The 16,181-nt window shown below is 48.2% G+C and overlaps 1 protein-coding gene across 1 annotated transcript; it reads left to right on the top strand.

Annotated features, from left to right (window-relative positions):
* The first annotated feature begins 1,488 nt into the window (after positions 1-1,488).
* CCDC64 (coiled-coil domain containing 64) lies at positions 1,489-15,852 on the top strand. Its single transcript, XM_010010391.1, has 9 exons — positions 1,489-1,707; positions 2,391-2,402; positions 3,653-3,799; positions 4,705-4,884; positions 5,189-5,407; positions 5,639-5,782; positions 8,688-8,818; positions 11,427-11,547; positions 15,652-15,852. The coding sequence occupies exons 1-9, from the start codon at positions 1,489-1,491 to the stop codon at positions 15,850-15,852; spliced, it is 1,374 nt and encodes a 457-aa protein (XP_010008693.1).
* The last annotated feature ends 329 nt before the right edge of the window (positions 15,853-16,181 follow it).

The following is a 16,181-nucleotide window of genomic DNA, read 5'->3' as shown; positions in this document are numbered from 1 at the left end:
CTGTGCCATCATTATATTTTGTGTACTCTGCCTGTGCTGGGAAGCCTTATTAAATAAATGAGGTGAAGGTGATATGCAACAGTCTCTGATGTGAGGCTTTAAAGTAAGGGAAAAGGCCAGTTATACTAATCCAGGATAAGAAGGGAACTAAAAACCAGTTGGTAGACAAGATTATTTCTTATTTTTGGAAGCCGTTTCTCATGCCTGAAGCCAGTGGTGAGAGCCTGACTTATTTCTGTGGCTGTGCTTCTGTCTTCTGCTGCCCCTGCAGCAAGTGGTGTTGGGGCAACCACAGTTTCCTCCACTTAATGGAGCTGGAACAGCCTTTTACCTCTTTCTTCCGATTTGGAGTATTCTGCAGAGCATGCAAAATAAGGGACTATTTTTAAAAGGGGGTAGTGTTGCCCTTGAGGGCAGCTTAGGCTGGGCCTGTGTCCTCATTCCTCAGGTCAAAAGCTGCTGGAGCAAAGTCACTGCCCCTTTTGGTGGAGCTCCTAACTTGGGCTCCCTGTCAGCCAGAGCACCCAAAGTCAAATCCTGACCCACATTTGCCAGATATAAAGATGTACTCCCAAACCTGCCCACACCTGCTGACCCCAGTGCAGGTTTTCTCTTCTCTCCATCCCTCCCTCCTGTCTCATCTCCCTGTCTAAGGCACTGTGGCTGCTGATGGCCCTTTCCATTGGACATACAGCTCTGTCTGTGCCCCGAGCATACCACCTCTTGAGGGGGATCAATTCACTTCCAGCTAATCTGCCAAAAGGGGAGGTCTGTGCCTAGAGTGTAATGGAACCTGATGGAAGCTAATTAAATAGAAAACCATCCATTTGTGCTGTCTCCTTAGGGATTTGTCATAAAAACCTTATGTTCTCTTACAAGCCTAAACAAGTGTGTTCACCATGCAAAAATCAACTATAAAGCTGGCTGGAGAGCAGTCAATGTGTCTAAGTTGTCATTTATACGGGCTGTCTGCAGTTTGGATCCTGCAGGTAGGAATGGCCTTTCCACTGTCCCCAAACCACCTTGCATAAATGGGGCATTCCTCCCTCAAAATGGGACAGAGGGCCAAGCCCTCTGCAAGCAATCCTGCCCTGACAGTTGTGTGGAACGGATGCTTCTCCGTCTGGCCACGACGGGAGCCAGAAATCAGAGGCAAAGAGCACTTGTTATTTTAGAGCTGTGCCAAAGATGAGCAGAGGTTTAGAAAGTATAAATCTAATAGTCGTGTTTCCTGGGAGCATGAGGATTGGCTCCCCTCACCTTTGCCAGTGGCCTGGTCTCCTCCTCAACCCCAACTAGGCTATATTTGAGGAAAACTGAATTTCCCATAGGACAAAGGAGTCATGCTCTGTTGCAATGGAAAAAAGTTATGGGCTGTGTCCCCTTGGTTGCCCCAAGGGAAACATCAACATAGCTCATCTGTCTAGGATGAGCTTTTCCCTCACCCAAACTGTGCAGGCTTCAGAGTTTCTGCCAAAACTGGGGCTCATGCGGAAGTCATATCAGGGCAGATCTTCCAAGGGGCTGGAGGAGATAACTGCTTTCTATGGGACAACCCTCTGGGTAACACCATCTGGTGTCTCCTTGCAGGCATCAGAAGTGGAGCGGCAGCTCTCCCTGCAGGTCCACACCCTCAGGGAGGACTTTCGGGAGAAGAATTCCTCCAGCAGTCAACATATCGTGCGGCTCGAAAGCCTCCAAGCTGAGGTGAGTCACCTGCACTCAGTGTCACCCCTTCGAAAGGTGTTTTAACTTGTGGAAAGAGCCCCTCTGAACTGAGTAACCAAAACCTGCTGCTCAGAGCAAAGAGAAGGATGGTAGCTGTGGGGGGAAGGACTCCACCAGTGAGAATTTTTGCTGCAACCCAGGGCTGGCTGGGGTGGCACAGGCCAGCTTCCAGTGCTGCTTTGGCCACAAGCATGCCTGCAAAATGAATGGATGAGAGGGATCTTCCAGGAGATAAACGATGGCAGTGCTCCTACAGAGCTGCTCCTCAGTACAGATTAAACTCTAGGGTATGGTGGGAAGGTCTGCAAGGTTTTTTTCGTTTTCTGTTTCTCATGCTTGTAAAGAAAGCAGCAGTCCTCTCCTGCCTCCAACCCATGAATGTGGGAAAGCAAGGAGCTCCTAGATGGGCAAGCTCTGGTACATTACCAGGAATAATATTTCCATTCTTCCTCCTCTCTTCCCTGACAGGGGTCACTGAGACCCATGTGGGCAGGAACTAGATTGTTAGAAGATGTCCAAATCTACCACCTCACCACTTCTTTTATTTATAAGCTGTCTGGAAGAGCTTTTCCTAAAATTTCTCAATTTCTTCTTTTCTCCCCCTCCCTCCTGCTCCCTGCTGGTCCCTTGCCTTTTCTTCCCCTCCCTTTGGTGTGGAGCAGCAGGTACTTGAAGTAAGTATGGAGGCTCAGAAAGGGCCTGCCCACATGTGCATCGCTGTTACCATGCATACCTGTCACTGTGCATGCCTCACCTTACCTCCTTTCCATCTCTTGCTTTCCAAGTCCCTTTCCCTCATGCCCTTCCTATGGCCCAGGCCTATGGCAGAGCAAAGTTGTTTCTGTTACATGGACATTCACAGGGTGTTCATTACTGGTTTGGGTACCAAATATGAACTCTCAGTACAATCTCTGTATTATACCTCTTATTTTTCTTGCACCCCTTTTCTCCAGCCCACACAAATGATGATGGTGGTGGGAAGAGACATGTCAGAAACCATTAGTCACTGAAGAGCAGCTTTCTAATACCTACAGCAGCCTTTACCCTGCAGAAATGGCAAGTCCACACACTTTGCTAATGTTCCCTCATGCAGCCAGATCTTTCCAGCAAACTGGAAAGCAGCAGAGACAGAAGATCCCAAAGAGGCCTTCCACTGGGAAGTTGCTGAATTTATCTATCGTCCATGAATTAAAGGAGGCCATAGGGAATATTTAGAGTTATACTGCACTAGTAAATGGTGTACCCAGTCCCCAGAGGTCCTGTGCATACTGGAAAAGGCTCCTTTTTCTTGGTTAAACAAGAAGTGACCTTGGCTAGTGCTGATTCATCCTGTGCTCTGTTCCCGGCTAACTGAATCACAGAGGTTTTGCTTGGCACACTGTCCCTCACCACCTGAAATCACTGCCCTTGACAATTAAAAGAAATGAACCCATTTTAAAGGCAACTGACCACTATGAGGCTAAAAATAAGCATGGCATAGAAAGGCGTCTTCACAAGCAAAAAGACAGAAAAGTCCCTGGGGAGGACTTGGTGAACATGCAGCAATTCAGTGAAGCATTTGGGTGGTGCTATGGCACAGCCCTGTGGGGAGCAGGGTCCCACAGGCTCATACTGTGGTGTCCAGCACCCATGCAGGAGAAGATGCCACCATGCTCAGTCAGGGACCAGACAGGAAAAGTAACTAGTTTTGCCCAGTCTTGCAAGTTTTAAGGTGCAAGGGGTGGGCAGGGCTGGTCTCTGCTGAATCTACTTGGTCATTTCTGCCTGTCATTTCACACACACAGATACAGTTTCTTTCATACAGGTACAGAACACATACGTGCATACTGCTTTTTGCCGTTTCATTTCTGTCTTGAGAAGTTGATTTCACACCTCTCTGCTCCCTGCAAAGTGCTGGGTCTGAGACCACCTCTTCCCTTCACAGATCAAGATGCTGACGGACAGAAAGCGGGAGCTGGAGCATCGCCTTAGTGCCATGATGGAGGAGAATGACCTGCTCCAGGGAACCGTGGAGGAGTTGCAGGACCGAGTCCTCATCCTGGAGAGACAAAGCCATGACAAGGACCTGCAGGTGAGGAGGCAGCCAAGGGACAGGGAAGAGGGAGAAAGTGGAGTAAAAGATATGGTTTGGGGTAAAACTGACCAGGAAGATAATCAGGAACTGGGAGCCAAAACAGCTGGAAGAATAAAATGGCTCATGTAAGCATGGCAGCGAGCAAGGTCCTGGGTGTTGCCCACAGGGACAGGTAACAGGAGCTACAATGGAGCATCTTGATAGCAGAGCAGCTTAGAAGGGAGATCTGAGCAAGCAGGTGGGTCAGCGTGCTGGGGAAATGAGGGCACTAAATGCCCTCGTAGCTCTCACTGCTCATATGGTTTCCCAACAAGCCCCATGATGTTCACAGCTGTGCCACTAAACATCACTCCCTGGAGAACAAGCTGGCACCTTTGTGGCTTCAGACATCTCAGTAGAGAGCAAGATTTTTCCATTTCTTTTCTGTGGGTTGACAACCACTGGATCCCCAGCTCTGCAAACAGCCCTGAATCGGTTTTTTTCCTTTCTTACATATATATTTGTATTTACATATGCATAGAGTTTTTTGAAAAACACATCTATATTACTTTCCCTTTTGGATTCACTTCCTGCTGTGTTATTTTCAGCAATTCTTTTTACCTGAGTCCCACCTTCTTCACAATGCTCCTCATTTTAGTGCTGATTAACCTGCTATTTTTATCTTTCAGGATATTCTGGAGCCTAAACAGTGTCTAATGACATTTGGAGATTATTAAGCTCCCATAAAGAGCAACACCAGCCAAGAGTGCATTCTTCCTGGCTGGAAATCCTCTTTTGTGGCACTCATTCCTCCCTCAGCTCTTTCACAAACCAAGAGATTCATCCAGTCTATATCACCTCCACTAATATTTTTTTTCTTTTTTCCTTACTTCCTTGACAAATTCCTTGATTTTCTTTGCAAGCTGCACCAAAGCCAGCTGGAGCTCCAGGAGGTGCGCCTGTCCTACCGGCAGCTGCAGGGCAAGGTAGAGGAGCTCAGTGAGGAGAGAAGTCTCCAAAATTTCAATACAACCAGCACATCCCTGCTATCTGAGATAGAGCAGAGCATGGAGGCAGAGGAGCTGGAACAAGAACGAGAACAGGTATTTGCCCTCCTACCCCTGGGAAAGCCCAAGTTCCTCTGTGACCAGCCCCAGAGGGAAAGGGAGTTTAATGCATTTGATCTAGATTTGGAGCTGAACCAAGAACCAGAAAACTGGGGTTATGGTCTCAGCTGTGGTATCAACACCCTTTTCACCATTTGAAAGTAAACCTCTGCATCCATTTGAAGATCAACATAGCAAGCTAGACAAGTATTTGTGAGGTTTGGCAATCCTCACTTCACGATGGAAGGAGGATCTCCATGGTCTTGATGTTCCAGGCTAATGTCAGGCTCTCTTGTTCCAGCTGAGGCTGCAGCTCTGGGAAGCATATTGCCAAGTGCGATATCTTTGCTCCCATCTCAGAGGAAACGACAGTGCAGACTCAGCAGTCTCTACAGACTCCTCCATGGATGAGTCTTCAGAAACATCATCAGCCAAAGATGTCCCAGCAGGCAGCCTACGGGCAGCTCTCAGCGAGCTGAAAAGACTGATACAAAATGTGCTGGATGGGGCAGACTCCACGGTAAGTTGGTGGCACAGAGAGACCTTGGCTTGTGCATGTCCTCTTGCCCAGGGGACAGCTTGCTGCACGTTTCCCCTATGAAGGCATACGGCAGCAAAACTGAAACTCTACCAAAGTCACATTCACGTTTTCCTCCTTGTTTTGTCCCCCTCATCCCAAACCAGTATTGAAATAATGCATTTGCCTTTTTTAAAGTGAAACCTGAGCAAGAGATTTCTCTCCCACTCTCAGAGCTCTCGACGAAGCGACGATGATACCTTAGAGGAACAGATCAGGAGAACAAGCGAGGATTCACGAGCCCTGAGGGAACTAATGGAGGGAGAACGGGGGAAACTGAGGCAGAGTTTGGAGGAACTGCAGCGACTGCACAGCCAGGTTAGCAATTCCCACACTTTACATGTAGTCCTGTGACACTAGTGTTCAGCCTCCAAGACATACCTTCCATAAAAGAGATCAACATGATACATAACCCAGGAGGATTTAGGACAAAGAGGGAGACTGTTAAACCCAGCGGAGAGGCTTTATGTGCTGCTCTGCTGTGTATACAGCAGGTTTGCTCCTTCCACAGCAGCATCACAAACCCTCATAAATACACACCAGAGAATCTCAATCATGGCCAGCGTGGCACCAGGCAGCACCCCAGGGCCAACAGGAACCAGCTAAGGCTAGCAACAGCAATGAATGATGCAGCCCCAAAACCAACACCACACTCAAAGCACAGAATCACACTGCGTCTGCACTGAATGCAGCATCATTTGTGTTTGAGGTCCTATGCCAAAAGCAGCAAATAGAGATAAGGCACCCAAGGAGATGCTCTGCAATCCCTGTCTCTCAGGGACAAGCCTCCAAACAGTGGAGGGGATCCGGAGGCCACAGCAGAAGCAGCCTTAAGCACAGCTGCTTCTGCAGCACTAACTGCATTGGAGCAGGGAATGGGATTAACACCCTTGCCTGGTCTTGCCAGCGGAGCTGTACTGCCCTTTTGCCATGCTCCTTTGGAGAAGAAAAAAGGAAATACATATCTGTTGAGAAAGTCAGCACAACCTGAGGTCTGACAGCCTTGTGAAGGGCTATGGGAGCTCCCGCCATGGGACCAAAGAAAAAAAGAGAGCATCGTTAACTACCCCTGCAGTGATGGCTGCATGTGTATGAGGATGGAAATAGTCCTGGTGACAAAGCAGCTGATTAGAGGCAGACTGCAGCGAGGGAGCAGCCCTGCCACCTGCCCTTCCATCCACCACAAGAGACACCTTTGACAGTCCAAACTTCTGCCTGCAGTGAGCCATGAGCCCAGGCATTCCTCTAGGGGTGCTGTCGTAGTACTGTGCATCATCCATAGGCCCCCTTGCCCTTAAACACATTTGAGATGCAGGAGCCATCACTAAAACATAGCTATGCTAACAGAGACTGTTAGGGGCTTATTCACAGATGTTGAGTGATCATCTGTACACCAGCCTGCTTGTCTGGATACAGCACCTCCTTACACGTGAGGCCTCTACAGGTCACCAGGAGGGAGCAGCACTTGGTTGTTCTTTGCTGAGTCTGATCTTCCCAAACTCCCCATCCGGGAAGGACCAAAGGACCTGCCCTGGACCACAAGTCTGGACCCCTGTTTCTGGTTTTAGGGGTCCCTGACTACCAAAGCTTTGAATATTTAGGGAGCAAAGGGAAGACCACAGTTCTACTTTCTTTTCACACCGCTGTGTTATATGGACAAAAATGAGGCATAACTACAAATGCAGCAGACATTGCTCTCAGAGACGCACTCTAGCTTCATACAAGTACATCTCCTGCAGCTTTTGCCCATATACCAGCTTCACTTTTGCTGAAGGTTAATAATTATTCTCACCTCACATAGAAGAGGCAGTGTTGTCTTCAGTTCAGTACTAAAGAACATCAGTGCACATGGAAATCTGGTCCACCTGAATCAGCAGTTCTTTGCTGCCTCCACAACCCTCTGCGCTGTCACTGGTATTGATACAACAAAAGGGGAACTCCTCCTAAATGGCTTTTGGAACCTTGTAGCACCACACACATTCATTGCTCCTGCCTGAGAGTAAGGTGAGCTGGTGGAGACAGGAGTCACCTCTGTCTGTGCCATCTCATTCTTACCCAAAACAGACAAAACCAGTTAAAACTGCAAACCTAGCACTGAACACAGTGGTTTGGGCCTCTTGACCCACTGTCCCCTGGGATTTCAGCAGAAATGCTCAGCACCTCTCACATAGCTTCCACCACTACTCTCCATCACATCATTGCTCTGAGGTGCACCCTGTGCTGGGCTGCAGGAGGGCACAGCTTGGGCAGTGCACCTTGAATCCCTGGCAGCCCCAGCTCACAGCGGGCAGCCCCTGCACACAGACAAGGTGCTTTAACACCCCCCTCCCCAGCCATGCAGTGCCAACAGCAGATCCTCCCACGCCACTGATGTGATGAGCCCTTTTTGACTGTCTGCCCTCTATTTAAAGATTTCTTTGAGGATTCAAGCACTACTGAGCTGCATTTAGAGAAAGGAGGTGGGTCAAATGCTGGAAGGGTTTTCAGGTGGTGGAGTGGCGTAACAGAGCATGTGTGTGCCCTAGACAAAGAAATTAAATGTGTATGAAATATTGCAAAGCTGTGCTAATGCAATCCTTGCATGATTTCACACCCTATTAACTCACTCTGCACAGGACCAAAACGATAGATCATTTCACAGACTATTTAAGACTCTGCACATATTTTAAAATCTAATTAAAACTGTAAGATGTGCCAGTAACACCTTCCATGGCGTGAAAGGGAATTTTCATATCCTTTGTCTTCAGCTTCATACTACTTCAAGAGACACAAGGGCCCCCTCCAAAAATTTCTTATTTGCTGCTAAATGATGTTTGCAATAATTTGACTCTGGAAAGATCAGAATACAACAGGCAGACTCAGAGGATGCATGGACAAGACAAACTGCTTGGCCAGGGGTAATATTTCAGCTCTGATGCCATAGTGACAGCCAAGTTGCAAGTGGGTCCTGCCCTGCATAGCTGCACAGCTTTCAGTGCTGTTGCTGCATGTTACTGAGGCCATCCTGGTGACCTATCTTGCTCAGACCAGCACTGCCAGCATCCCCTAGCGAGCTGGCACATTGCATGGGGACATTGCACCAGCACTAACAGCCCTCTCCCAGCAGACATAGCTTCTACAGGTAGGGGAGCTCAGCCTCCAGATTAGTCCATGTGGCCTTTTCCCCTTCCACTCATGGTGAATTTGAGCAACCCTGCATTTGATGCCCTCCCTCTACCCACAGGTCACGCTACTGAGTGTGGAAATGACAACACTGAAGGAGGAACGGGACCGGCTGCGAGGTGCTGCTGAAGACAAGGAAACAAGTGAACGGCTCCTGCAGGCCATCAGGGACCGGGATGAGGCCATTGCCAAGTAAGTTGTACAAACAGCCAGAGCCAGGCTGTGTTAGCAGTTACGGAGTGCCTTAGCAGATCCCTCCAGGTTGTCTTCTCTCACCCTCCATGAATTTCAGTAACTGTTCAAAGGAATGGAGTGAGTGTTGGCTTTGCTGGCATTGGGAAATGCTGCCAGGAGCTTGGGAGCAGGGCAGGAGATGCCAATTTCCAAAGCTGCCCCTTTAGGAGGCAGCTGTGAACCATGTTTTAGCCATCCCTAGTACTGGTCTGATTCACAGCAAGGAGAAGTCTCCAGAGAACCAAATGGAAACACTAGGTCTGCCCTATTTGTCATATTTTATTTCTTCTGCTCTTCCAGACATACCACCATGCTTTCCTGCTCATCCCCTTACAGCCCTGCTTGGGCTTCTTCCCTAAACCATTTCTCCAGTCACTCGCTCTCCTTCCCTGTTCCAGGGCCTGTTTTGCATCTCCAGTCCTGTAATTCCCTTTTTCCCGTTTCAGAATTTTCCCACTGTTTATTTTCCCCATCCTCCTTGTAAGACCTGTGCAGTTTTGCTACCCCATATCCCAGCTCTATGGTGGGGATTGCCACACTGCCCTAAGCACTCTTTGCCCTGAGGACAGGGGCAGAAACATTCATCCCTTATGCTCTACATAGGAAGGATACATCTGATAATCTCTTCAATAAGCAGGTGGGTCAGGACACCACCAGTCCCATCTCCTTATGGAAATGCCAAATAAGCCCTCATCAAGAATAGGAGCACAAAAAGCACTGCACCCCTGAGGATGTGGGGAGCTAAATCAGCATGCACAGTCCCTTCATCTTTTAAGTGACCCAATCATCCGTGCTGCTCTCAACTATGTAGCTGGCTATGAAATTCCCATTGCTATCCTCTGTAACACCTCCATCTGTTGGCAAAAATCAGGAGCATCCCAGCTGCACTGCCGGGTGCAGAGAGGTGGTTCTGACATTTCCAGTGCGTGTGGGTTGCTGGTTCTGCTGTGGCTATGGCAACGCGCTGCCGCCGCAATAAAACCCTCCGTAATATCCGAGCAGGGACAGGGAGCTTCACAACAAAAGGCTTTTTAAGGTGCTCAAACCCACAGCCAGAGTGGAAGGGTCCAGCTTCTCCATGGGGTTAATGACCCTGCTGGGACAAAGCACTAATATTTACGGCTGACTGTCCTGCAGTGGCAGGAGCCCAGAGAAATGAGGACGTGACAAGTGTGCATGGGTGAGTGGCGGGTGATTAATGAGCAGAAAGTGGCTGCAAGTGGAAGCAGACAAGAGCGTCTTGTTGCTCAAAATGAAAGCATCCCTCCACAGACTGAGCAGGCTCGTGATACGCTTCCCACCTCACACCTCAAGGGTTAAGTCACTTTCGTTGAAGCCCTCCTCCCCCAAAAAAAAGAAGCCCTAACTCTGAAAAGAAATAAAGTCACTGTCTGAGGCAGACATCTGGCATGGAAAATTTTTAGCTTGAAACTGAAATATGGCAACACAGGAAGCAATAGGAAAATAGGATCCCATAATAGGAGGTGTCAAGCAACCACTACCTGGAAAATAAACACAAATTTCCAAATTGCTCTTCTGCAGGGGGGCACAGGGGAGCTATTAGGAGGTGATGAATTAGCTGCAGTTAATAAGATGCAATTATTTCTCCTGAAAATGTTTGCAAGGAAAAATGATTCCCAGAATGTCATGAAACAGTTTCCCATCACACAGCAGTTAATTGAAAACTTAAGGCTTGTGTTCACCTCTATGCTCCCAGCATGGTCAGCAGCATTTCCCAGCTTTGGAAAATGCTCCTTCCTAGAGGACAATTCCTTCTCATTAGCTAGTAACAGCTGGAACACCTCAGCCACTGGGCACCCAGGACCTTTTGGGCAACCTGGGTCACGGCATCACATGCTCAGTGGCCACCAAATGCCTGGAAAGAAACACAGCAGCAGTGTTCCCAAGGGCCAGCACAATCCCATTAAAACTGGGAGCTTTCCTTAAGGCATAACATTTCATTCAAACAGTTTTAACAGTTTGTCATTCTTAAAAAGCCTATGTGTAATAAACTTGCTTCCTCCATTTCTTCCTTCCTTCCCAACTTCCCAGTCCCAACTGAAAGCAGAATTGTTCTCCTTGAGGGGTTTTGTTTGTTTCATATTGCAACTTATTGAGCAAGTGGTCAGACAACAGCTCATTTGGTTTTTAGCATATGCCATTTCTTTTTCTATGGACGAGTAAATAGAAGAAAAGGAAAAAAACTTTTATATGTAGATTCTACCACATTTTAGATCTCCATTTTTAATGGCAGATCCTGCATGTTATATTACCTGGCAGATCCAGAAACATTATATTACCTTATACAGCAGTGTATCTGAATATCTCTTGGTAGCCTTCATAGTGTGCTTACCAGAAACCTGCTGGTTTTGTAGTAACAACGTCCACGGTTCTGTCCCACTCTTCAGATTAATAGGTTGTCCAGAATACAATGGAGATCAACAGCTTGGCATCTGGGGACTTGCCCCTGAAATAAACTGTTGACTGCTCCTCAAGGATATATTTAACACTTCCTTTTAAATAAAAAGAGAAAGTCACATGCCCCAATTTCTCACTCTCTCCCCAGGAAGAATGCGGTGGAGGTGGAGCTGGCCAAGTGCAAGATCGACATGATGTCCCTCAACAGCCAGCTGCTGGATGCCATCCAACAGAAGGTGAACCTCTCACAGCAGCTGGAGGCCTGGCAGGTAAGTGGGGCAGGGTATGGATGGCACATGGCCTATGGGGCACCTTTGGATGACTTTCCCCCCTCCCTGTGGGTTTGCTGCATTCTCAGCCTGGGAATCCATTCATAGCAACTTTTGGTTTGGGCTCCGCAGGAGCCAGTGATGCAGTGATGCTCAGGGTGTGGAACACAGCCCTGCCTTGCTCAAAGCCTTTCAGCTGTAAGCAGTTAGTTAATTATACAGAGGCACCCATTTAAAATGGAGAAACAAACCATATCTCATGGCTGCATGCAGCATGGGTAACACATACCTTGTAGAGTAATGTGCTATCGGCCAGGGAGGGAAGGTGTCCATGCAGGAGACGTCTCTGGGCAGGCGCAACACTGGGGATGTGTGGGCACAGCACATCCTTGCATTTCCATAACAGAGCAGAAAGGTGGGAGGCAGAGAGGTGTGGTGATTGTTTTGTGGTACAGCTGCACTGTTTACATCAGCTCAGAAGATCCTGCAAGATGGAGAAGCAAAAATCCCAGCTCTCCACCAAGGTAAAAAACCCAAACCCACAGCAGTACAGCAGCTGCCCTGGAGATGCTCTGCTTGGGGTCTGTGGGGAAAACCTGTGTAAAGGCATAGAGTGCCCTTGAGATCAGACAAAGCTGGCTCCTCCTGGAAACTAGCACTGAGGAGGGGCTACTGTAATAGAAAACAAGCAGATACAAGAGAGAAGATCTGGGCCAGTGATAATAATTTGTTGCAGACCATGCAAGACCCCAATTCTACTGACAGCCTGACCAGTAGAAACCTCTCCTGTACAACCTTGCCTCTGTTTCAACTCCACTGTGTTTTCGTTTCTCCTTTTTTTTTTTTTTTCTTTCTTTTCATTTCTTTCTCCTGCTTACAGTTTGCTTCCTCAGGGCTTTTTACTATCTGGCTCCTTTGGTTTCTGATCTAGTGGCCTTTCTCAGTTCCTGTACCAACAGCTTTAGTCGTACACCCCTCCTGCCTTTGAGGTGAGCTCCCCGCATCCTCACCAAGAACCTGCCATCTCCTCGCCTGCTCCACTCGCTGCCACCATCACCCACATCCATCTCTGTCCTCACCATCATCTGGCAAGAGGGACCAGTGGGGCATCTCCATCAGCCACTGATATTCTGCACACACACCCCAGCACCACCCAGGGCACAAGGGGCAGCGTCCTATACCCAGTGGTGAGGCTTTACCCCCCAGGTCACCATGGGGAAAGCCAGGCTGAGGCACACGTATCATTAATCCTCTGTATTCAGCATATCTAGTATCTGGAAAACTTCTTGAAATGCAGGCTGGGATTTTACTTCTCAGCTTTGTTATCTAGTAGGTGACATTCAGTGCTCTGTATAGGAGCTGTCTGTTTCCAAGTTCTGTTTCAGTTTTCATGGGTGGTATAAACTGAGACCAACTTACTCATACAAGCAGTATTTAGTGCTGGAATATTCCCAGTTTTGGGTTTCAACAGCAGGCCTTTGCTTTCTCCCTTCACACTATGTCATCTGATTGTAGCAATACAGCAACCTCACCCCTGCTCCCATCAGCTCCCTGAGATGAGGATCAGGCCCACTAGCACTGCAGAAAGTTGTCTCCCAATATAGTGACCTAAAGTGTTATTAGGCAGTAGCAAAATAGTCTCCAAGCACCTAATGTCCCCAGGCATTAGAAGCTCAACCAGAGAGGCACAAAACAAGTCAGGTAATTTATGTACTTTGGGGACTATTTTGCAGAGCTGAATGCTTCTGATAAAATGGGATGAGATTCTCTGCTTTAGCTGGGCATAAAGGGAGGCTTTAATCTGATAAAAATTCCTCTTGTATGCTTCCAGTCTGCACTTTACCAAGGACCATCAACAAGATTACAGTTTTCTGTAAGCACATAATCATACAGGCTATAAAATACACTACAAGCAAAATCCTGCACATCTGAGCCTTGCACAGGAGTGGTAGCACCTCACCCCATGCCTAATCTGACCCCCACTGGTATTCATCATTATCTGGGGCAGGAGGGGCATTACTAGAAATAGGGAAGGACCGTGGAACAAATTTGGAAGTGAAGAGGGCTGTTTCTCTCAAGAGAGAGCTTAGTGGTTTCAATGTGATAGCAACAGTGGTGGTGTTAGGTTGAAAATGCTGCAATGCCAGCAGAGAGCTGCAGCCTGCATGGGCACAGCCACCAGCCTCTGAGGCTGCCTTGGGCAGCTCCAACCTGTATCTCATGCAAGGGAGCTCAGCTCACAAAGAGCATCCACGCCACTTGCACCTCCTTCATCCTCACCTCTTCTTGCAAAGAGCACAGACTCCTGCCCAGAACACCCAGAGCATACCGGTACCAGGTAGCCAGCTTTATGGGCCTGCTTTATCAGACAGGTCCCAAAGCATTGGTGTCTGTCCTCCCTCTGTGTCCCCAGACACTCCTGTACCCCTGCCCAGTGCCAAGGCAGGGCCCACAGCTCTGCCCTAGCCTTGCTAGGTACATCTACCCCAAATCTCCACAGCCAAGTGTTGTGTGCTCCTATTCACACATCAGACAGACAGGAACCCAAACACAGTGCACTCTCACTAGTGGATAGTGTATTTATACACATATATATATATGTGTGTGTGCAATAATGTATCTCTCTCTCTCTAAATCATACTTATCCCTTGTTATGTTGTTAACCAAGGACACAGATCTGCCATGCTGGAGCCTGGGTACCTACCTTAGATGCTAAAAGAGGTGCCTTCAAAATCTAAGTGCTATACATTTTCATAGGGCAGCTTTACCTCTGGAAACCTGTTTCACTTTAACACTGATGTTTACCTTAACCTCTTCAGCTCTCCCTCTGCCCTTCCTCTGCTCTAAAAGGATACAAAGCTTCCCCAGTCCATGTAGCTCTGCACCCTCCTGCTCCCCCAGAAAAAGCCCCTACACTATATTCAGGTCCAGGCCATGGCTATGAATCCTTTTCCCTGCAGAAAATGCTGCAACAAGAGAATAGCCATCATTTCAGTTTCCAGTCCAAGTTGGCTGTTTGTATTCCACATCAAGCTACAGGGCAGCTGGGGCACCCACTGGATGATGGCAGCACCTTCCCTTCCATCTCAGTGCTGCCCTGATGGGCTGCCCTGCATGAGGTGCCAAATGAACAGCACTTCTATCACTACAGCCCATCCAGAGCATCCTTGTTCTCACCAGACAGTGCCCTCAGTCCTAATCAGGAATCAAACTGCTGGAGAACAGTTGATTTCTCCTGTGGGGCTAGTTTGTGTACACAGGTTTTCACTAAGCTACAGTTTAAATATGCAATTGCAGCAGAAACAATGGATCTGAAGGTTTAAAATTTGTAGAATTGATAGCCACATTTTCAAGGAACACATTAAGCACATCATTAACAGCAACAGAACCAACGAATTATTTTGTGTGGAGCACAAACATGGATGAAACCATAGTGCTTCTGGTACATCCGAAAAACCAGTGCAGTTATCCATGCCAAGCTGTCAGTCAGAGAGCTCCCACCACTCTGCTGGCTCCAGGGGAAGGGACCAGCACAGGTCTCTTTTGTAAGCTTAGTGCAAAACCTGTGTGGGCTCTGGTGGGCCCATGCCTGGCCTGGGCTCCTCAGCTCTCAGGAGCACCTTTCCCCTGCTAACAGGGGCTGTGCAGGCAGCTCTGTCAGACCTACCAGCCTGCCTGCTCCGCATGGCAAGCACATAGACCTGCTCAGGACAGACATCCTTACTATCCTTTACTTTCAGCTGCATTTGTTGTATTTATTTATTTCTTCCCTCAAAGAGGACATCTGCAAGCTGCAGACAGCAGAAAAACATAGTTCAGGGGTGTCACAGAGTGCCAAGCAGGCACGATGCTCCTCTGCAGGACCACCCAAGTGATTTATCCCTCAGAATTGTGTGATTTACCTTCCTTGCTCACTAAAAAGCCCCACAGCAGCAAGCAAGGCTGAGTGTGCAACCAGGTGGGGAGCTAGACCTGTCCCCACTCTTGTCATCCCTCCTCCATCTCATCGCAGCACGTTTCACACCAATTTCAGCCATGTCTCTGTGCGAGCTCCCTTTGAACATCAGCTGCCACTAACGACCCTCTCCTCTCCCTCTGCTGCAGGATGACATGCACAGGGTCATTGACCAGCAGCTGATGGACAAACACCCGAAGGAATGGAGCCAGCTTGCTTATTCCTTCTCCAGTGGCTCTGGCACAAAGCGGAGTGCCAGGCCCTCCCCCGTGTTCAGGCCGGAGCAGCAGGGGGACGAGCCCACTGCGGCAGAAGGGAACCGTCTCTTTTCCTTTTTCAAGAAAAATTAAGTTGAAAAAGAGAAACCTCTCCAACGATTCCTGCTTCCAGATGAGGAGTGGGGCAGCTGCCCAGCTTGCTGCTGGACACAACTCTGATCCACCAAGTGAAAAAGAAGGGGGCAAAGGAGTTAACCCTTGAGACTCTGCACTATTTACACCGCACCTGGTCTGAACCAAATGTTTACATGAATTGGAGATTTGCAAATTGACAATGTGATACTAATAGAGAGAAACTTTTCTTTAAGTGAAGTGATAAACTTCAGGGTATATTGTAGGCGCTTTGACACAGTCCAGATTCTGCTGTGAAGAATAATCTGATTGTCTTAAAAGCATTCTCA

This window comes from Nestor notabilis, unplaced genomic scaffold (genome assembly GCF_000696875.1).
Source record: "Nestor notabilis isolate BGI_N333 unplaced genomic scaffold, ASM69687v1 scaffold14452, whole genome shotgun sequence".
In the NCBI taxonomy this organism is placed as follows: domain Eukaryota; kingdom Metazoa; phylum Chordata; class Aves; order Psittaciformes; family Psittacidae; genus Nestor; species Nestor notabilis.
The sequence above is the reverse complement of the archived record's forward strand: the minus strand, read 5'-3'. Positions and strand labels throughout refer to the sequence as shown.